At 39.3% G+C, this 23,211-nt stretch overlaps 1 protein-coding gene across 3 annotated transcripts in view; it reads right to left on the bottom strand.

Moving 5' to 3' along the window:
• The window catches only part of Cfap299 (cilia and flagella associated protein 299), a 497,260-nt gene that overhangs the window by 463,327 nt on the left and 10,722 nt on the right, over positions 1-23,211 (bottom strand). For all 3 annotated transcript variants that reach the window (XM_059274708.1, XM_059274710.1, XM_059274709.1), the window contains exon 2: positions 13,805-13,935. In XM_059274708.1, coding sequence (XP_059130691.1) covers positions 13,805-13,935 — 131 coding nt within the window. The remainder of the gene's footprint in view (positions 1-13,804; positions 13,936-23,211) is intronic.

The following is a 23,211-nucleotide window of genomic DNA, read 5'->3' as shown; positions in this document are numbered from 1 at the left end:
GTGTCTTTTTTTTTTCTAAAAAATATATTGCTCTTTCTAAGCCTCTTTGCTTTGTAATCATGAATGCTACCATTTCATGGTACCTTTCTCCAAGTCTTGTATCAGATTTCAGGTGCTGCAAGTAATTCCCGTTAGTGAAGATGGAATTTAGAAATACTAGTTCTGAACATTTTTCTACACACTATAAAAACTAAAAGAGAAAAGCTGTCAAAACAAAATCAGAATTCCCACAATCCATAATATGACCATCAACAATTATATCTTGGTGATCTTTAAAAACATGTTTTCTTCATGCTTCTACATGCAATTAAAAATCCATCTTCTAATTAAAGTATTATATAATCTAAGAAACTATGGGGCCATCTTTAACAGTTTGAAAAGAACAAAACAAATTAAAAGGCTAAAATTTGTTTTTAAACTATATCAACAAGTTTTTGAGCACATTTGAAATTTTGAGTTTGGCTATTTGAATTTGTACTCTATAATGATACATATTAAACACACATTCTCACAGCTGCATTAATTTTAAGTGCCTGTATATATTTATCTAGTGGTATATTTCAAACAGTTGAGGATCTGGGCAGTAACTGAAATACCTTATTTTCAGTTGTTAGAAGTAACAATATTTGAAAACAGCTGAAGTCTCTCATGTTTTTCTTTCTGCTTATAATCATGAAACTACCTATATCCAAGTTCTCATTTCATAAATATTTTAAACCATAATTATGTCAGTTGCTAACATATACATTTAGCAGTTGTTTATATTTCTCAAGATAACATTTAACCATATTTTTTTTTGTTTAGAAAAGCTAAAATGGGAAGATTTTTTTTTCCACAGTATATTTTCATATTGGAAACTCATTTTTTAAAGTAAAGAATGTTCTTATCTTTTTCTTTCTTTTCTTCAGAGCCCCTTCTGGCTGTCTACTATGCTTAACAATTCCCTCAAATGGCAGTGGACAGTTCACAGTGGAAGAGGCCAGGTTACATTTCTATTCTTCACACAAGCAACAAAAAAATGTACCTTACTCTGGCCTCGGGCCATCATTATTGTCATCTTCCAAGTCAAATACACCTCAAAACAAAAGAAAACTCCCCGCCAGTAGAAGCTACTCGAAGTCTTCTGGGTTAAAGAGCTAAAATACAATTACTCTGTAATAAGAAACCGAAATCAAGCTCTCAGAGGGAACCTACTTTGAAAATGGCTGAATGGCAAAAATAAAGCAAATTCTGACAAGTGTTAGGTAAGGTGCAAAACCAAAGTCACTCAATTTATAGGGTGACAGGAGCCTCTGGATATACGGTGTGGTTCTGAGTCTAAATGCTCATGTATATTAAGAGAAAATTATAATGCGCATACATATATGGTCATTTACATATGAAACATTACATATGTATAAAAATGAACTTATTCTTAGTTTTAGGTAGAATTTGAGTGAAAGAAATTCTCAATATGTCTTTGTCTCTAGCAGTCTTAAAACCTATAGATGGTTGAAACAAAAGCAAGAAAATATACACATGTACATTAACTGTGGACCCTAGTTACCAGCACTGGGAGATAAGTCTTTTCTCTTGGTATCAAGGCTTAGGATATCACATGGAGAGGGTGGTGTTTTGACTCCCAGTGTGGTACTTGCTAGTAGAAGCTGACTCTAGAAAGGAATATTTGAAATACATCTTAATTTATATGGCCTTCTTCAGCAGTAGGGTGGCAAACTAGTTCAGATACTTTGAAGGTAAGGTTAAATATTCCCATTTACACACCACAAGTGATATATCCAGTGCCCAGTGTATGCCCAGGAGCAGCCAGCCCTGTGCACAATACGGGACATGGCCAGAGCAATTCTGTTTACCATGGCAGAATTTATGAGGAATTCAAATTCCCAAATACATCAGAAATATTTAATACTCTGTGCCTGCAAATGATATGATTCTATGCATAAATGATCCCGAAGACTCCACCCACAGCTGATCAACAGACTCAACAAAGTAATGGCATATAATTAACTCATCAAGACCAATAGCCTTCCTATACAGCAACAAAAGAAAAGAAGAAAGAAAGAAATCAGGGAAACAATCCCATTCATAATAGCCTCAAAAAAGTATTCTGTAATAAATCTAACCAAGGAAGTGAAAACTTTCTACCATGGAAAATTGAAGACACTGATAAAAGAAATCGAAGAAGACATGGGAGATGGAAAGACGCTGTGCTCATGGGATGGAAGGATTAACATAGTAAAAAAGACCATCCTACCAAAAGCAATGCACAGATTCAATGCAATTCCCATCAAAATTCCAAGACAATTCATTATTACATAAATTTTGAAAATAATCTTAAATTTCCAGATAGAAAGACACACACAAAAAACAGGATAACAAGGATGAGCCTGAGCAACAGAAGGACTGGCGGAAATATTGCCATTTCTAGCTTTAAGTTGTACTGCAGAGCTATGGTAATGAAAGCAGCATGGTATTGGCATAAAAACAAGATATCTTGACCAATGGCATAGATTTGAGGACTAGGGCTTAAGTCCACACCCCAATAGCTGCCTGACTCCTGACAAACAGGACCAAAATACTCAATGGAGAAAAGTCAGCATCCTTGACAAACGGCCCCAAGTGAAGCTGCAGGTAGAAAAGTAACTCCTTGTCCCTCGCCCTGAACAAAACGCAACTCCAAATGGATCGAGGACTGCAGTGTAAGACCTGATGCCCTGACTCTGAGAGAGGAGAAGTCAGGAGATATGCCTGAATATACAGGCATGGGAGAGGATTTTAGATTATTACCCTAGTAGTGCAGACATCAATTGATACATGAGACCACACAAAACTGAAAAACTTCTGTACAGCAAAAGTCAGTCAAGAAGCAGCATACAAAATGGGAAAAATCATTTATCAGCTATATATATAGGACAGGTGGTAGGTATCCAGAATATATGAAGAACTCAAAAAACATGAAGAAACCAACACAATTTAAAAATGAGGTATGGAACTAAACAGAGAGTTCTCAAATAATGGAATATAAATGACTGAGAAACATTTTTTAAATTTTTTTCCAACATCATTAGCTTTCAGGAAAATACAAATTTCATCCATTTTGAGATTTCATCTTACCCCAGTCAGAATGGCAAAGGGAAAAAGAAAATAAAACATGTTAGTATAGATGTGAGGAATAAGGAAAGGGGCCTTTACTATTCGGGGAGTACAAACTGGTGCAGCCACCATGGAAATCAGTGGGGAGCTTCCTCAATGGCCCAAAATAGATCCACCATGTAATCCAGCTATTCCACTCTTGAGCACACACCCAAAAGACTCCAATGCAGAAATATTTGTTGCAGCCACGAAACCTCAAAAATATGGTCACCTATCAAGACCTTCACAGTGACAACAGTTGACATGACGCCCCACCCGTAGGTGAAGAGCTATGGGTAATTAACAACAGCTGAGAGGAAGTGTCAGTTTTCTTCAGAGATGAGTTCCCTGACAGGTTATCCAGTCGCAAGTAGTCAGCCCTAAACATGTACCCACAAGCAACCCTAAATCATAAAACAATAAAAGTTAAAAAAGAGGTCACAAAGTTAGGGGGTGGTGGGATGACACAAGAGGAGTTGGCGGGGAGATGAAATGGTGGAAATGATATAAGAATATTACTCGCATATGAAATTCTCAAAGACAATTTAAAGCACAAATCTTTAAAAATAACGTTTTAGATACCTAGAGTAAACAAAGACTTCATCATGGCTAAACTCCATAATGGCACTGCAATCTTCTAATGACCATCTACAGCCTTAGATAATCTCAAGAGTGATTCTTGAGATTACCATAAGAACTGTCTGGTATCAGTTTCTTGAAGGATGCAGAACAGAAATCACACAAACAGCAGGTCAATGCCAGCCACTGCAATTCTTTGCTACAATTCTTGCAGCTCAATTCAGGATGACAAGACCCATACTGGGCAGGCACGGGAGCAGTCCAGGATTAAAGTCTCATGTCCAGGGGCTGCAGAAATGACTGCAGGTAGGACCAGGAGCTTCTCTTGCAGAAGAACTATGATTGGTTCCCAACACCGACATCTGGCAGCTCACAACTGATTGTAACTATAGCCAGAGGTTATCTCCCACCTTTGGGCTCCTTGGGGACTCATACACAAACCCACATAAAGATGTGAATAATTAACAACGATAGAATCTTTATTTAAAACCCCTTATATCCCTTGATTTGTCTAAATGTCCTGTGACAATTCTAGCACAATTTCCAAGAGCCACCAAGGAATATTTGTTTGATGATCCATTTCATTTTTTAACTGCTACTGAAATTTCAACTGTCACTCTTCATACTTTTAGATATCACTGCTACCAAAAAAGGCGGGGAGGAGGTAAGGAAGGGAAAGGGAGGGAGAGAGAGATAGTGGGGGAGAGGGAGAGAGCGGGGGAGGGAAGGAGGGAAGGAGGGATGGTGGAAGGAAATAGCAAAGGTTAAGGAGAATGTGGAGAAATTTGAAATCCTGTGTACTGCTGCTGAACATGTAAAATGTGCGGCTGTGAAGAAAACAGTGTCACGGGGCCAACAAAACTAACAGTAAAATTACCAGGTGATTCAGCAGGAACATTTCTAGGTACATCCAAGATCAAAAGCAGATTCCCAGAAAAGTATTTATTCAACCGCGTTCATAGCTGCCTTATTTTCAGCAGCCCAAAGGTAGAAACAACCCAAGTGTTCACTAATGGATGGATAAACAACATGCAGTGTATACATATGATGAAACAGCCTTTAAAAGGGAGGAAATTTTGATATGTGCTAAATAAACGAATTTTGAAGGCATTATGCTAAATATAATTACAAAATAAACCACAGTGTGTAGCTCCACTTGTGTGGCACAAACAGTGTCAGGACATCCAAACACACAGAGAGTCATATGCTGGAGGTTGGCTAAAAAATTAGTTTAGAGTTGCAGGTTTTTAAGATGAAAATGTTCTGATAATTCATTGTACTTTGTTGTGAACAGGCCCAATACTAATGAACTGTCTCTTAAATTTTAAGACAATGAGTTTTCTATGTATTTTACCACAAATAAAAATCTTCGCCTGTGTATATAAAACTATTTACTGTGTATATAAATCTCACACGGGAGCAACTTACCTAAGCACATAACTGCACAACAGAAATTACATTTGCTTGGTTTTGTTTTTTGAGACAAATTTTCTCTGTGTAGTCCTGGCTGTCCCGTAACTCACTCTATAGACCAGGCTGGCCTCGAACTTAGAGGTCCACCTGCCTCTACATCCCAAGTGCTGAGATTAAAGGCATGTGCCACCATGCCTGGTTAAGAAATTACATTTTCAAAACATATATTTTATACATGCATCAACTGCCACTCTCGAGCCTGAATAAAAATGCATTTATTCAACTGTGGTTGATAACCTCATATTTCTCAGGTGTGATGACTCGCTGTGATCAGACAGTGATGTTGAAGGAGAGAAGATGGCTGCTCATATAGAACTCGACTGTAGTTGAGAAGCAAGGAATTGCATAGGTAAGGGAGGTTCAGAGAAAGACACAGCAGTTGGCCAGAGCCTGGCTGGTTAGTTCAGATGGACGGTCTGAGGAGACCGCTATGGAGATCCCCTACACAAGGATCCAAATGAAAAGCACAGACACAGTTGTTGCATGAAGCAGAAACAACAGCCAGTTTAAGGAGTCTGCTTCAGGACGAGGCTTATGCTCCAGGAGAGCAAGATCAGAAATACCAGTAAGTAGTGTGGGAACAAAGGGAAAAGTCAAAATTGCAGAATCACTTTAAAACCTTGGAATCCACAGAGGAATAATTTCCTATATTCCAGCCTTTTTTTCTTGGAGATTATTAACTTGCTGTAAGGAGCAGCAATCTCTATTAAGAAGAAATGGTTTTATGGCACCTATGTAAACAAATTTTATTTATTTATTGCTGTGGGTTTTTCCAAAACTATTTATAATTCAAATACTTTTAAATTACAGAAAAAAAACCCTAAATGTTAGTCTTAATTTATTCTTAGCTTGAGAAAGTTTGTTATCACTGTCCAAATCCAGGTGCAAAAACAGCTTTGCTAATGTTACAAATTCACTAGTTAGAGAGAAAGCTACCAAAACACACCTGCACCTTTTCAAAACTGATCAAATACTGTGTGAAAGCAAGCATATTAAGGTCATGGATGTTTAGTCATCAAAAACCCCATTGTCCCATCTGCTATGAAGAGTGAATTATCGGATTACTTAGATCCCATAGAGATAAACCTGTATTTCATGGCATCCTCTCCAAAGCCAGTATCATCAGGAACTATTCAATGCTTACAATTTCCACAAATATTGGTTTAGTCCTGTGACTTAATAATTTAGAATAAAGGGAGTAACATCCAAGGAGGAGTCCACATTCTGAAGCTGCAGCATTTAACATACTTTATTATTTGAAGCAAAAGAATGTAGTTGTTAAGAATTCAGGCTTTTCCACCAGCTGGTCTGAGTTTTCAACTTGGTTCTGGCCTTTCTTAGTATAAACTCCATAAACTCCTTGTGTTTAGGTTTTCATCTCTAAAACAGAGATAATAGTATTTACATCCACCAAGATGGCTCTGAGCATAAAACAAATTAAAGCATGTACAGCGTTCTCCAGTTTGCCACAAGTCAGCAAACCATATTTATAATACGATCACTACTTCTTACTACATTGCACAAAATACACTCACATCGATGTACTGTCTCATTTTTCACCATGAAGACTTTTACATCTATAGCCATCATCTGTCTGCATAGTTACAAATTTCAACATTCAGGGATAAAAGAAAAGGCAATAAAGTAATAATTGAAAAAAGCCATAATATTGTAAGTTGGGAAAATTAAATATACGTATTCAAATTTTAAAGTCTTCTCAAGGACTGACAAGACAGCTCGGCGTGTAAAATACCTGATGGCAAGCATGTGGATCTGAGTTCAATCCTCAGGGCCGCCTGATAGAAGAGAATCAATACTGAAAGTGGTCCTCTGACCTCTACTATACATATGCACAAGTGGTACATAAACATGCATACATGCACGCATGCAAATGTCAACCAGCCATCATGGAAGGGAGATGGGCTCATAGAGACTCATCCCTTACTACTGGACTATTAATACTGATAGATTTTGAGTGAGGAGGAGTCACTGTCTTTGGTTCTACACCCACAGATGAGCCAACCATTCTCCAAAGAATATCCCCAAACCCACAATCACACAGTAAGTCCTGCTTCAACTCATTCTGTCACAATATTATAAAATGAGACATGGACATGAGAAAGAGACTCCTACAGGAAAGAGGGAGGTTAGGGAAGCATACGGGTAAATAAGAGAGGGTAGGGATGAGAATAATAACTCTGCATTATACATGTGTGTGAATTGTCAAAACTAATTATGAAAAATAAATAGAAGAAAACATAAAAGGTATTCACTTCATGGGTATTCCCTACATTCTTGTTACCTCAGTGACAAACACACAAAATAAAATTATACTAAATAGGTCATTTATAATCACCTTAATTAGAATAATTTTACTAGTACCATTCATGGCCATAGAAACAATTCACTAAATATTACCCATCCTTAAAAATAATACATCAACCCTGCCACAATCTTCACACCCACAAGCCCAGCTCCAGAGGTATCTTAAGGGTACAATGGATGCCCTTACGTCTTGGTGGCAACCAACAGCTGTCTAATTGAACTTAAGGCCCACTCAATAGGAGTGAATAATGACCGGTGCTGGAAACCTAGCCAATCATCAAGTCGTGTAATTTAGAAGAAAATCTGTATCATCACTTTACTAAACTAGCGTAATTCCTAACTGCATTCCCAATTGTTGTCCTTCTGCAGATGAGAGCAGCTCTCACCCTTCATCAAAGCAGCTTCTCCTTGGTGCAGATGGACCCTACAGAAAACCACATCTGGTCACAGTGCAGAAAACAACTGACCGTGAGGTGTCCAGCCCCAGGGAGTACATCAACAACACAATCCCTGCACCGAAGGCTCAGGGAACATTGGAGAAGAAGGGGGTGGAAAGACTGCAGGGGCCAGAGGACCAGAACGTCTGATGTGATATTGTGTCTCCTAGAAATAGCAGAGAAGCTTCACCCATGATAATGCAAGAACATGGCTGCCTGAATAAGACGTGAACAAGGACAACACCAATACACGTGCTAATGAGGAAGAGGGAACTCTTATGGGACTCTATCCCTATGTAAAGAGCTACAGGCAATTAATGACTGCAGAGATAAGAAAACCCGACTTCCTCAGGGATGAGCCCCCTACTTGGTTACTCAACAACTGGTGGTCAGCTCTGAAATCATATACACGCGAGCAACACTAAATGAACTCAGCCGGTCGTGTTTATGTGTTTATGCAAATATGTGCAGCAGTAATTAAGGCTAAAGGTGACTATGAATTTGAGAAGGAATTGAGGGGGTTAAAGGGAGGAGGGGGTGTAACTATATTTGGAAATGGGGAAAAAAAATTAAAAAGAATTTTTTTTTTTAAGAAGAAAAAGCAAATTGAAGGAAACTAGGTCCAATCTTACCATGTTGAAAGTAGAGGTGAGCACATGGTAAATTCAGCAATTTATTAGTATCAAAGAGTCTGAAAACTGGCCAACGTTTTTGTTTAAGAGGGTCACCTGGATATAGGGCTCAAGACCCTCACCCTAAGTCACCAAAGAGACCCTTTGTACCAACCCCAACAACCTTCGTAGAGATCCCTGGATGTTTGGAATCAGGGGCTCCTAACAGTGACTCCCCGGGAATTCCAGAGGCTCATCACAGCTCTCCAGGAAATGACAGTGGCCAAACCAGTACAACCAAGGCTGCATCAGGGCCACACCCACATCCCTGTCTGGGTGTCAGCAGCCAGACTTCAACAAAACAAAGTCATTTCCCAGAAACAGTGTTAGGAGGAGCAGATGTGGGTCTTAGTCTACAAGCAGATTCAAAGTGAACCAGCTGATGATCTTGCAATTTCAACCAGAAAACTGCCTACCTGGAGGATGACTCAGCTAAAACTACAATCTACCTTGCAAGAACCCGGTATTCATCTTGAGTCACAAACAGTTCAGCTCCACATCTCTCCATCATCTGTGGGAATCAGCTGAACTTCTCACTGTAGATGGACATTCTGAGGCACCTATGTTAGAAAGTTTCTCAGGAAAAGCTATGGCTGAACCCTGAGAGAGAGAGAGAGAGAGATAACACTCTGGTCCTAACAAAAGGGCATCAGACAAACTTCTCCCATCTCTCCTTTCCAACCTTGGTCATTTGTCTGTGGCTACTGTGACCAGCTGCTATGAGTCGTAATGGAAAAAAAGAGAGAGAGAGAGAGAAGAGAAGAAGAAGAGGAGGGGGAGGGAGAAAGGTGGGTAGGAAAGGAAGGGGAAGAGGAGAAAGGAAGAGGTGTTTTATGGTGTGAGTCTTTACTTCCCAAGTGTTTGAATTAACCGTGTATGCCACCATACCCAGCAACATTTAATCTTTATCAATTTTTCAGCTTTAAAAAGTATTTCAGTCATCAATCAGTGGTTTATATATAACCAGAAGCTAAGAGGAAGGTAGCTATTATTTCTGACCATTACTGGAGGGATAGCTTTCCAGTGTGGGAGGGGTAATTCTCATTCCATTCCATGTATTTGAAGTGTATTGGAGAGGTACATGCTGTGGCCCTCGTATGGAGGTCAGAGGATAACGTATGTAAGCAGTTCTCCCCTCTTACCTTGGGGGTCCTAGGGATCCTACTCAAGGTGTCAGTCTTGGTGGTAAGTGCTCTCATTGGCGGAACCAGCTCACAAGCCCTAATACTTGGTTTTTTTTGAGACAGGGTCACATCATATTGCCCAGGTTGTTCTCAAGCTTGTGGGCTCAGGCTATCCTTCTGCCTCTGCCTTCTGTGTAGCTAGAACTACAAGTATATGCCACCATACCTCACCTTTGTCACTTATTAAGACAGAAGCAGTAGAAGAGGGTAGACTTATACTAAATAATAATAATAACAACAATAATAATGGATGTGAGGGGAAATGTGCATACTTATAACTTTGATGACAGTGTTAGAACCCACCCCCAGGGCCATTATTTCCTCCAAGGCCACAATTCCTAAGCCTCCCCAAACAGAGCCATCAACTGGGAACCAAGTATTCAAATGCCCAAGACTGTGGGACCATCTCATTCAAAGCAAGGAGGACTTTTGTGTCTAGTTCCTTTCATTTCCCCTGTTCTCAAGGCGTTACCTGTGCTGAAGCATGTAACAGTGTATTGCATTTTCATAATGGAATAATACTCAATTATACTTATATAATCACATTTTTAGCCATTTATCAATTAGTAGGCATTTGGATTGTTTCCCCTTTGAAGCTACTATGAATAATGCTGCTTTCAATATTCATGGATGAGTACTTACCTGCCTATGTTTTCAGTTCCCTTGGGTATAATCTTAGGAGTAAAATTGCTGGGCCATATGGTAAGAATCTGTTTAATTTTTTTTTTTTTTGAAAAATTGCCAAGCTGTTTTCCATTTTCCATTCCCACCAACGATGTAATTTTATTCACCTAGTCATCAGACTCCTCAAGAGCAGTGACCAAGTCTTGTACTCCGCTCTGGTCCCAGAACCTGGCACAGTGCCTAATGCATATGGCTGTCTATGAATTTTTGCACATGATTAAAAACTCAATTTTTTTTCATATTTTTCATTCTTCTGCGACTACCCTCATGGAAATATCCCTTCCCATTGTATTTAACATCCATCTCTCCAGACTCTTTTCTCCAGTGAGGAAGGTATTATAAGTAAAATATTCCAACACATCCACACCTGGCTGCTCTACCATTGCTAAACCTAGAGAAATGGAGCATAGTTGTAGCATCTCATCTGCAGGCTAGGGAAGTGAACACACTTCTGAGCATGCATGTCTAACAGTAGATGCAATCAATCATTTCTAACTTGGTACCAGTTGCCGTTGAGATTTAAGCGTTGGTGGCACACGCCTTTAATCCCAGCACTCGGGAGGAGGCAGAGCCAGGCGGATCTCTGTGAGTTCGAGGCCAGCCTGGTCTCCAAAGCGAGTTCCAGGAAAGGCGCAAAGCTACACAGAGAAACCCTGTCTCGAAAAAACCAAAAATAAATAAATAAATAAATAAATAAATAAATAAATAAATAAATAAATAAATAAATAAATAATTTTAAAAAAAAGACTTAAGCCAATATTCTTAGCTCTAGGCCTCCCTCTGCTGGCCGTGGCGTCAACAACACTATAATGGATTTTGCAAGGAAAAGAACAAAGTGACTCCCGCATGGGACAGGAGGCACCATATGGGACACATCCATAACAAAGACAACCAGAAGAGATCGCAGATGAAAGGACCTTCCTTTCCTAGAAGCTCTGGGTGGGGACGGGCCTCCCAAGACTGGCACTTAAGCAGTCTGATGACTTCCAGCTCCGGACAGTTAGAGACCATCACATAGAAAAATCCACTTTAATCCTCAAACACAAAATGGACATGTGACAGGGACAGAGCTTAAACTTTAAACATGACCAACTTTCTCAATATGAAATAGTTTATATCTCTTATAAAATGATATAAATGTAAATAAAGTCTGTCTCTCCCTGTCTATCTATCTGTCTGTGTGTCTGATGTCTCATATCAGACATACACAGCCCGGTGGCACACACCTTTAATCCCAGTACTTGGGAGACAGAAGCAGGTGGTTCTCTGTGAGTTCAAGGCCAACCTGGTCTGTAGAGCGAGTTCCAGGACAGCCAGGGCTATACAGAGAAACCCTGTCTCAAAAAACCAAAACCGAAACAAAACAAAACAAAAGACATACACAATTTACACATACAACTTGCGTAGTTATAAATTAATAAGACTGGAGGCTGAAGTGGCCAACTGTGTGTAAGTTACTGAGGGTTATGTGAATCACCCGTGACTGGTAGAATTTTCCTTTAAGGATGACAATTCCCTATTGCTAAGAGTCTGTTACATTTGGAGAGGGACCTTACATAGGTGATGAAGGTTAGATTTGGAAATCAGAAGATGATCCTAGATCATCTAGATGAGTGTACTGTCATCACAGGGATTATTAAAGAGGAGAACGTTTTTCTGCCAGATCAGGAAAGAGAACACACAAGAGAAAGCTGGAAAGATTTCAAAGGTGGCCCATTACTGCTGGAGGGAGAGAGCAAAGGAGCAGGAATATGGACAGCTTCTAGCAGAAAAGAACAGATCCCACGACAAATAACAAAGACATGAAGACCACAGCCCCCAAATCACAAACAACAACCTGACTGACTGGGATTCAGCTCCAGAGCCTGGTCCAGACAAAGATTTAGTCTGAGCAACAGCAGATTCCAGTCTTGTGATGTACTGAGTAGAACTGTCACACTGATGGGAGAAATTATGAATATGTATTGTAGTAAGCCTCTTGAGCTTATGCGTTATGGATACAATGGAAAGCATAAATTGCTGAATACCAATGTGTTAAAAGATAGGATTACGTAGTACTGAAACAATAATCACTAAAATGGCCATCTAAAACTGCACCTTCCCAGGACCCATGCATCTATCAGTGCATCTTATTTATGAGTACATGGGAATTTCTAACGATAATTACTGAGTATTTTTAAAAGATCTTACCTAAGAATGATTCAGTATTTTCTAAACAGTTATCATGTCCAATGCTTAAAATTGAGTGACGTTTTTAAAATTAAGTAGACAGTTGTTTTATCAACAATTTTTAAAACTGTCTTACTGGTTTGATGCAACTCACCTTAGGAAGATGTCTTTTCATTGCCTGTCTGTGTGTATACACACATGTGTATATGCAGACGCGAGGGCTCATGTTTGTGCAAGTGCACTTACACACATGGGCATGTGCATGTGGATGCCGGAGGGCAGCCTCAAGTGTTGTTCCTAAATTTTACCAGCTGCTTTTATGAGACTGGGTCTCTCACTGTCTTAGGATTAGGCCTCAGGGACCTGCCCGTCTCTCCTGGCCCAAAACTGCCATTACAGACACACAGCGCAGGCTAAGTTTTTCACATGATTTTGAGGCTCTAACTCAAGTCTTTATGGTTTCACAGCAAGTCCTTTCCCAAATGAGCTTCCTCCCCAGTTCCTAATTACCTATGTCCATACGTTCCATTCAATCCATATTTTACATTACTTACAGTATTCATATTAACAACAACCAGTGACAGTTATTGACAGTTATTGTCTTTACATGAATCAATGTTTGAAAAGTTCAAGAACATCAACAATGCCAAGGTTTATATGCTTCAAAAGTACAAAGACTTCTAAGGCAAATGTCACATATTTTTCGTTTATAAATGCATAAAACCAGTGCTAGTGGGTTACTTTTTAACGTGACTTTATTGATATAACGACCATATTTTGGAATTTGCATTTCTTGAGTTAGGAGATCAAACTGGCACACAGTGTTACTGCAAGCATGTGACGACGGTCCCTCTGCGTCCCGACTGTGGGTTCAGGTTGGAGACATCTCAAGTCTTACTGCTCCAAGCAACGTTTCCAAATTACCATTGGAGAGAAAGGTTGGCTTTTTCCAGACACTCTGGAACGTAACAAAACCTAGATGTGGGACATGGGCACTTACTTTTTCTAGATGTGGGACATGGGCACTTACTTTTTCTAGATGTGGGACATGGGCACTTACTTTTTCTAAATGTGGGAAATGGGCACTTACTTTTTCTAGATGTGGGACACGGGCACTTACTTTTTCTAGATGTAGGACACGGGCACTTACTTTTTCTGGGTTCTTTCCGCCAGTCTTGCAATGTCTATAGCTGCTTTTCTTGCCTCGAAATCTTCCCTCTTCACGACCTCCCCTGTCCCTCGGTAGCCCAGCTCCACCAACTGGCGGGCCAGGCTTTCATCCTAAGGGAAAAACCAACCAGCAGATGTCTGGGTGAATTGTCTCCAACGCACACAAAACGATTGTTTAAATTAAGTGCTCTTTTTTAAAAGGAGACAAGAGCTATTACACATTCGAAACTAGCCTCCCGACAGTACAATTAGACACATTTGGTCTTCTCTTTTAACCATAGATAGAAGATGAAAAGAGAAACAGCATCAACCACCAACTTTTCTCCAAGGGATGGAAGAACAAAAATCTGTTGTGTTTTTAAACAATTTATGCAAACAGCAGTAGACAATTAACAGTGTATCTTTAAAGCAATATAATTAGGGACAATAGTGTGCCTGAAAGAAATGCTCGGAGAATCAACTGCACACAAAGAGAATGGGTTGCTTTCAGAGTGCTTGGTGCTTCAGACTCGCTTAAGTCAATTTAGCTGATGATACAGAACAGTATAACTTCAAATGCAACTAAAGAGGAGCAGATTTACTTCCTACTTAGCCATATAATGATGGAACCGGTAAGAACAGAAAAGTAGACACCCAAGAAGATAGCCACAAAATGCCTGAAGTCAATGGAAACATATTTCCCCACAGTATTTTAGGCCTGTCATATTTAAGTTACTTTAAGAATTGCATCATGAATGTTGTTATGTGCATGGCATACTCAAAAAATAATACTTGTTTTTCCATGGCATAAAGAGGTATTGTTTTATATGACATTAAAAATATAAACTATTAAACAAAATATTTATCAACAAATAATCACATGAAATGAAAGAAACACTTCAAATACAATCAAAACAGCATATATTATATTTTAGATGTCAGTAATGGATACATGACTAACAATTAAATACAAACATGAAGAATGCTAGATTACTAATCTATTCTGCCCCACAAATAACTTACACATTAACCCTGTTACTTGACTAAGCATTAAAGCAAACTCCAAGCTCCATAGGACAGCCTGCACACACTTACTAGGCCACACCAATACAAAGCTTCAGGCCTAGGAGCATCAAGGCTGCTACTCTGTTCCAGATGTTCTTTTTAATAGATTTTCCTATTGCTGTGTTTAGTTACTGTGAACCACAAAACTGAGCAAATGCCTCCACCTAGTGGAATTAATCTTTAGTAGAAAAAGCAGTACAGATTTGAGGTTTGCTTTCAAACCTGATTTGAGTATAAACTGCCTTAAATATACTGCTAAAATGAGTTTGCAGATTCTGCGCATCAAGACAGGAAGACTCCTCCATCACAGTATACTTTTCTTGTGATCAACACAGAATTTTACATGCTGAGAACCTTTGAAAAGTTTTTGTATTTACTTACACACTAAATTTTGCATGCCTTTATGTCTTAACTCAGTTATACAAAACCATTTGGATAGTTCTGAAACGATATATATATAAAGAAAACCACTATCTAAAAGAATATTATCCAACTATAAAATGTATATACCAAAAAAAAATCAGAACGGCAATCCAAAGATCATTTTAAATTGTATGTGATTTCTCTTTTCTCTGGCCTAGGATTCAGAAACGTGATACCCAGGTCATGAGAAGGGTAATGGCTAGCCACAAACTTCACTATGTAGCAGCTACTACTAGATTCCTTATATGGCTCCTTCTCTACCAGTGTAAAATGATTGCTGAAAAAAACTTCAAGACATGGGACAAACACATCACCCAAATGATAAATCACGAATGATCTTGCAACTCAGAGATAACCACTGAGACTCAGAGGAAGAGCCTCCCAGTCATTGCTCTTGGCGTGTGTCTGAGCACGCTAGGCTTCCTTCAACAAAATTAGTCAAATGTTGAGTAAAGCCTCTCATGCCCCATTTCTTTAAATTTAATAACATATCTTGGATGCCTTTTCATGAACTATACATATAATAAAAATTTGACAATCATACATTCCCTGACTCTGTAAGTAAAGGTACTACACACAGTTCATTACTGTGTCTTCAGTTTCTTGCCTCCCATGATGGGTAGTGATGAGCATGGCAGGTTTCCTTTGTTTCTTTACTGCTCAGCACTTCAAAGACATCATTCTGTTATCTTGTGGTGTGCACTGTTTCTGAGAAGTGTGCAGTCAATAGTTATGGGTCTTTTTAAAACTCTTTTACTCTTTTGGGGGCCCACCACCCAGCTCCCAAACAAATCACACAGAGACTTATTCTTAACTATGAATGCCCAGCCTTACCTAGACTTGTCGCTAGCCAGCTTCTCTTAACTTAAATTATCCCTTTTGCCTCTGGGCTTTTCCTGTTCTCTCACTTCTGTAAATCTTACTCTTACTCCATGTCTGGCTGTGTAGCTGGGTGGCTGGCCCCTGGAGTCTTCTGCCTTCTCTGACTACTTAATCTTCTTCCCAGATTTTTCCTCTATAAATTCTCTCTGCCTGCCAGCCCCACCTATTTCTCTCTCCTTCCTTGCTATTGGCCATTCAGTTCTTTATTAGACCATCAGGTGTTTTAGACAGGCAAAGGAGCACAGCTTCACCGAGTTAAACACATGCAACATTAAAAAAAAGTAACACACCTTAAGATAATATTCTACAATTACTGCCTTTGTTTTCCTCCACACGCTATCATGCTGCCTTGGCTGCACTGAATCCTCATCTTTATGACTGACTGTTAGTGAGTTCAGGAAGCTGTTCCTTAATGTGGGTTTCTCTTGTGTTTATTAAGCTTAGAGTCTGTTGATGTTCTTGGTTTTGTACACTTGTAACTTCATAAAACTGTTATCTTTTCAAATATTTCCCTCCAGTTCTTGTGAACACCACTTTCATACACTTTAGAGTATTTGACAACATGCACACATTGACAACATTACCTCAGGGATGCTCTCTTTGCTTTTGTTTATTTTATGTCTTCTGTTGATATCACAGTGTTTATTGTTAGTGCATGGATTATTTTTAGCTCAATGCTTATTGCCTTGTTAAACTCATGTTTTGTTCTAATCAAGTTTCAACCAATTTTCTTGCATTTTCCCCATATTCTGGCTTCTCCTAAATAGGTGTGACGTTTTCTTTACACTGCAGCATGGTGTTATATCGGCTAGACTGCCAATAGCAGATAAAGTCATCGGGTTTCTGTGATGGTATTGTGTTCTCCAAAATATTGTGTACCCTAATAAACTTATCTGGGGTCAGAGAACAGAAGAGCCACTAGATATAGAGGCCAGAAAATGGTGGCACACACGCCTTTAATCCTATCACTTGGGAGGCAGAGATCCATCCGGATCTCTGTGAGTTTAAAGCCACACTGGAAACAGCCAGGCATGGTGATTCATGCCTTTAATCCCTAGAAGTGATAGCAGAAAGCAGAAAGGTATACAAGGCGTGAGGACCAGGAACTAGAGCCTGTTAAGCTTTTAGGCTTCTAGCAGCAGTTCGGCTGAGATTCATTCTGGATAAGGACTCAGAAGCCTCCAGTCTGAGGAAACAGGATCAGCTGAGGAATTGGCAAGGTGAGGTGGCTGTGGCTTGTTCTGCTTCTCTGATTTTCCAGCATTCACCTCAATACACAGCTCCAGGTTTGTTTTTATTAATAAGATCTGTTAAGATTCGTGGTACAGGTTTCTAACTTGAATATGAACTGGAATTTAAACTGAGAATTAAATATTCTACAAATGTTTTTAAATAGTCTATCAAATTATCAAGGTAGACTTAGAACTGTGTTCAATGCTTTTTCTGCACCTACAGGAATCATAAATTTTTCTTCTTCAATTTGATCTATCAATGCTTTAACTTGGTTATTTAATCTTTAACAATTTCATATCGTGCATACCTTGATCATATCCATTCCCTATTCCCCCTTACTCCTCCTGGACACCCCACAGCATGTCCTCCCCTCTTGTCTTTTTGTAAACTCCCCAGGTAAGTTTATTAGGGTACACAATATTTTGGAGAACACAATACCACCACAATGTCCCTGAGTCCCATTGGTGCTATGTGCTAGCATATTGGCTGCTCTTATCGGTTTGATCCTGTGCAAGTAACCGTAACTGTAGTGAGTTGGAGTACAGCAGCCATGTCATGTTCAGAAACAGCAACTCACCACACACACACACACACACACACACACACACACACACACACACACACACCACTTGCTCTTATATCCCTTTTACTCTCCCTTCCACTGTTTGCTGAGCCTTAGGGGTGTTCGCATAGATGTCCCACTTTGGGCTGAGCGCTCAACAGTCACTTACTCTCAGCACATTGAGATGTTAGGCATCTGCCTTAAAGGCTTCCCCTGCAGAGGCACCATCTCTGGCCAAAGTTAAGAACCGCACTAATTTATGGGGGGAAAGAAATGTATTTAGAAAGCAATTTGACAACATTGCCATTCAGCACAATAGGAGTAGGTTCTGCTGTACAGCCTGTGTCCTCCTGAGCCATGGGATTGTGACTGGCTTACAATAACAGACATGAGAGTCCCTCTGTGGAGCCGGCCTCAGATCCCCATAACCTTCACGCCACTTCTGTACAGGGCCCCTTGCCTGGAAGGTCGGTATTGCAGCATTCAGGTTTCAGTGATGACTTTCCTCCCACAGAACCCCGTGTAGCACCTTCTACAACTGTCAGCAGGAAGGACGTTTGGGGGTAAGTTTCAGCTTGAATTTCTTTACCTCCTGCAACTGTAGTAGACAATGCCTTCAGGAAGAACATCAATGGACCATCTACTTAAAAGCGTGGCTGGGACATCTGCAGCCTCTCCACTCAGTAACAGGTATTCCAAGCTAGACACTGAGATTTCCATTTAATAACCCTTGTCTTACCATGAAGATTACTGGTATTCTAACTCCTTCTCTCTTTTTAATTTAATTTTATTTAATTATATTTTTAACTAGGTTGTAGAATACTAAGTTTCCGTATGAGTTTTTCAGGTATCTTTAGTTTTGGTTAACCTACCCATTCTTTCCTTTCTCTTACCCCACCCTCCCACCACATCCCTTCTTAAACCTTTAATCCCAGTATCATTTTTAATGTTTAATTAATCTAAGATTTTTTCATATTCATGGTGATACAGTAATCAGCATATCCCTCACCTCACATGTCATTTCACTTTTATATCTTAACATATTTCTGTACTCATTTTTTTATTCAGTTAATGAACAAAATTAGTTTTAGTGTTTGTACTATGCTTTCCTCGATAGACATGAGGGCTATCCAAGTCCTACAAAATTTGATGCAGTCTGAATATGAGGCCAAAGCTGAGTGTGAGCACATGGATCAGACAGTAGCCTGTTGTACCTGCTAGTACTGACACCCAATCCATTTGAAAGGCTAGGCTGGTTGCTACCAAAAGTGATAGGAAGCTGTGCCCTGCTTTAAAATCTGAACATTCTGCCTCCAAGATATGCTTTGGAATTACCTCCGTGTCCCACCCATAGAGAAACAAAGAACAATTTTCAGCAAAGAGGGCGAGCTATATCTGTCATACCTAGGAGCGTAAATAATACACAGCCTAGCTTCCAAGTTTTCTTCATTGGCCCTGTATAGACAAAAAGACAAACCACAACTATGCATTCCACACAGCAGCCGCTCCCACAGTACAGTTGAGCTACTCCACCATCCCAAGCGTCCTTCCCACAACACTGTTACTGCTTAACCCAGATATCAGTACAGCCTGAACTACAAAGATGCTCTGCTATTTAATCTGACATAACGGTGATGCCCCGGTTGCAGAGCTTACTCAATGGTTTCCTCACACAGCAAAGCAAAGCCAACTGTTCCACCTGACCTTAGAGCAAGGCACCAAGCATCCCAGGTTTATGGAGAGCCCAAACCCAAGTTCTACCTGCCAGAGTCATTACCAGCTGGCTCACTCAAAATCACAGGCTGGAGAGTAAGAAATATGTAAGCACTAAAACACACAGAATGTCATTAATAAAATATTTGTGGGAAAACTTTATGTATCAGTAACTACCTTGGATGTAAATGGACTAAGTTATCAAATAAAAATGAATAGAATAGAAAGAATGATTGGATGGATGCAGAAGTAAAATCTAATTATATGCTGCCCACAAGATACCTATCTCACTTTTAAAGTAACTGGAAGTGAAGGAATGGAAAAGACATCCCATGCAAATAGAAACCACAAGAAACCAGAAGTAGCTATATTTATATCAGAGAAAATATACTTTTAATTAAAAAATTGGAAAATGAGAGTTGGCTAAAAAGCTTATTGGTAGCGTTTTCCTAGCATGTACGAGGCCATAGCTGGGAATGAAACCATGGTTATAATAAAGGGGTCATTTTATCAAGTAATGTAACAATTCAACAAGTATATATACATATATATATGTATGTATACCAAACATTGGTACACCTAAACTATACAAAACAAATATTAAAGACTCTGAAATGACAGATAAATTGCAGCACATTGAACATAGCATTCCAATACCCCACTTTTCAACAATGGGTGAATCATTCAGAGAGAAAATTAATAATGAAACACCGGAGTTGAATTATACTTGAGTCTAACTTATAAAAGGCTTATATATAGTATTCTATTAATCAATGTTTGGTGACTTACACTTGGGAGGCTTCAAGCAGGAGGATTTCCATCAGGTGGACCTCACAGTCAAGTTAATAATGCAACCTGAGGTCACTTAAGAGTCTGACTTACACTTGGGAGGCTTCAAGCAGGAGGATTTCCATCAGGTGGACCTCACAGTCAAGTTAATAATGCAACCTGAGGTCACTTAAGAGTCAGCCTGCTATCGGGCTCTGTACTCTGCCTGCTTATTGAACTTGCTTTTAAATGATTAATGCAGCCACCATTATTGTGAGATTGTGTCTCCTAGTAATAGCGGAAGCTACACCATAAAGTCTAAACAATATGACTGCTCATACATGAACTCAACAAGGATGACACCAATGAACAGGCCAAACTGGATGGGAAAAGGCCCAGAAGGCCTCAGTCCTACACAAAGAATTTGAGGAGAGCTGGTAAAGAGAAAGTTTGCCCTCCCCAGGGGAGAGCACACCAAGTGGATGTCCAGTACCTAATGGTCAGCCCTAAAAACATACATACAGGTAGCATTATAGGGTTGTGATCCTATATGAACAGGTTATACTTAGGATATATGCATGCAATAACAATTAATGAAAAAAAAAGGCCATGAATTTGAAGCTGAGTGGGGAGGATTTAGAGGGAAGAAAGGGAAGGGGGTAATGCTGTAATTGAATTATAATTTCAAAAATAAAATTTTAAAATGTTTTTCTTCCTTAACATATATGATACACCAAAGTAGATGTAGTAAACAATAATATCTTCTACATTTCAAAGTTGCTAGGATAATAAATTTGATATGTTGTAACCACAAAAATTCAAAAGTTTGGGATGATAAATGTTAATTAGTTTTATTTAATATCCCACATAGATCATAACTTCACTTTTTATATCACAAGACATAATTTTTCAATATAAAATGAAAGATAAAGCTTTCAAATGTAGAGCTGAATGAATTACTAAAAGATAAAGCCCTTTGTAACCACTCACACCAAGAATAAAATTTTAGTATGTATCTCTCAGCAGTAACTCAGTGTTCCCCCTCATTTATAATCACTGATTATTCTTTTTAAAATTCATCCTTTGACATTTTTACTCACTATATTCATATAATATTCTTTCCTGTCCCTGAAATCCTCCCACATCCTTCTCCTCTACCTGCCCAAATTCATGTTCTTTTCCTATCTTTTTTTTTTTTAAAGGGGGATCCATTAACACACACAAAAAAAAAATAGTGTCCAAACTGTGTTGGTCATCTATTCCTAGGGCCTGACCTGGTGTGTAGTTACTTAACCCTTTATCTATTTCCTCATTTTTTTTCTTTTCTTTCTTTTTTTTTTTTTTTTTTGAAAGTTAAATGATCAAACTGGCAAGTTATGCTCATAGACATAATAGTGGTATGGATGTTACGGGTGTGACCAGTCACTTTTTGTTTGTATTTAAAGTCTACTCCACAGGAAGAAACACATGCCTACTATTGTAAATGTGGCCAAGAACCTATTTCTTGGGAAATTACATAGGCCCTTGGAGTGAAACAATTATTATTATCTTTCTAAACTGACACAGTATCAAGTTAGCTTCTAAACACTCAGCTCTGGCACCCATAGATTTGTGCAGCTCTCGGACCTCAACAGAGAAGCTTCTTTTGAGCCGACAGTGATTAATGCCAAAACTCACAACTGCTCAAAGGGCAGAGTGAATGTGCCTGTGTAGTGCTCAGTCATGAGACCTCTGAGTCACACCTTCTATCCCCAAGGCTCAGTGAAAACTCCAGAAGAGAGTACGGTAATAGCCTAACACCCAGAAGTCAGACAGGACCATGGTAAACAGTGTCTTCTGCACATCATAAAACTGGTGCACTCATGAACCCACAGCAGTTGGTTGCCTGCATTAAGACTTGCATAAAATTCCAGTGTTTAGGAGGGATGAGCTCATGAGCCCTCACTCCTACTGAGGAGCTATTGACAGCTGATGGCTGCTAGGGAAGGAAGAGTCAGTTTTCTCTAAGGGTTTGGCCACTGGTAGATCCACTATACTTCAGCAGGTGGCCCATACTTTTGAGTATGGAGGCAGCACAAATCTGACTCAGTAAGTAAGTTCAAAAAAGGAGACATGAAGTTGGCAAGGGTGTGGGACTTAGGCGAAGAAGAGGTAAATATGATCAAAATACATTGTACCCACCATGAAATTCTCAAAGAATTAATGAAACATATTAAAAACATACACCAACATAAACGACCGGAAGAGGGATCCCTTGCTTGTGTTTTTTCTTAAAAGAAGTTATTGGTTATATTTATCCACTCCTAAGTTCCTTCTTACCTTATTTTTCTTGGGGAGGAGGAGGATCTCACCTTGCTCTGACTGCCCCAAGGTTTATTATGAGGCTCAGGATGACCTGGTCTCCCAAGAGCCACCATGCCCATCTGGTTTTAGCTTTCAATGCTGGAGGTTTTTTGTTGTTCATCCTAATTATTTCCTGAAGCCTGTCATCATTTTTTAAAATCGTTCGTGTGTACATCATTTTCCTAGTAGCTTTCAGTGTGCATTTTCAGAGGTTCCTCTTCGATAAGCAGGTGTTTGCAGCATGCTTTCCCTGTCTGTGGAGGTGTTATTCCAATTCTCATTCTTATGACTTGGACGCCCCTGATTTTTTATGCCACCCATTCCCAGTTTCACGGACCTTTTAGAGGACACAGCCCACAGAGCTACACTTCTATGCTGTCTTCATGTTTTAAATGGGGGCACTTGTTTTCTGAAATTTC

The sequence above is a fragment of the Peromyscus eremicus genome, chromosome 10, assembly GCF_949786415.1.
Source record: "Peromyscus eremicus chromosome 10, PerEre_H2_v1, whole genome shotgun sequence".
NCBI lineage: Eukaryota > Metazoa > Chordata > Mammalia > Rodentia > Cricetidae > Peromyscus > Peromyscus eremicus.
The sequence above is the reverse complement of the archived record's forward strand: the minus strand, read 5'-3'. Positions and strand labels throughout refer to the sequence as shown.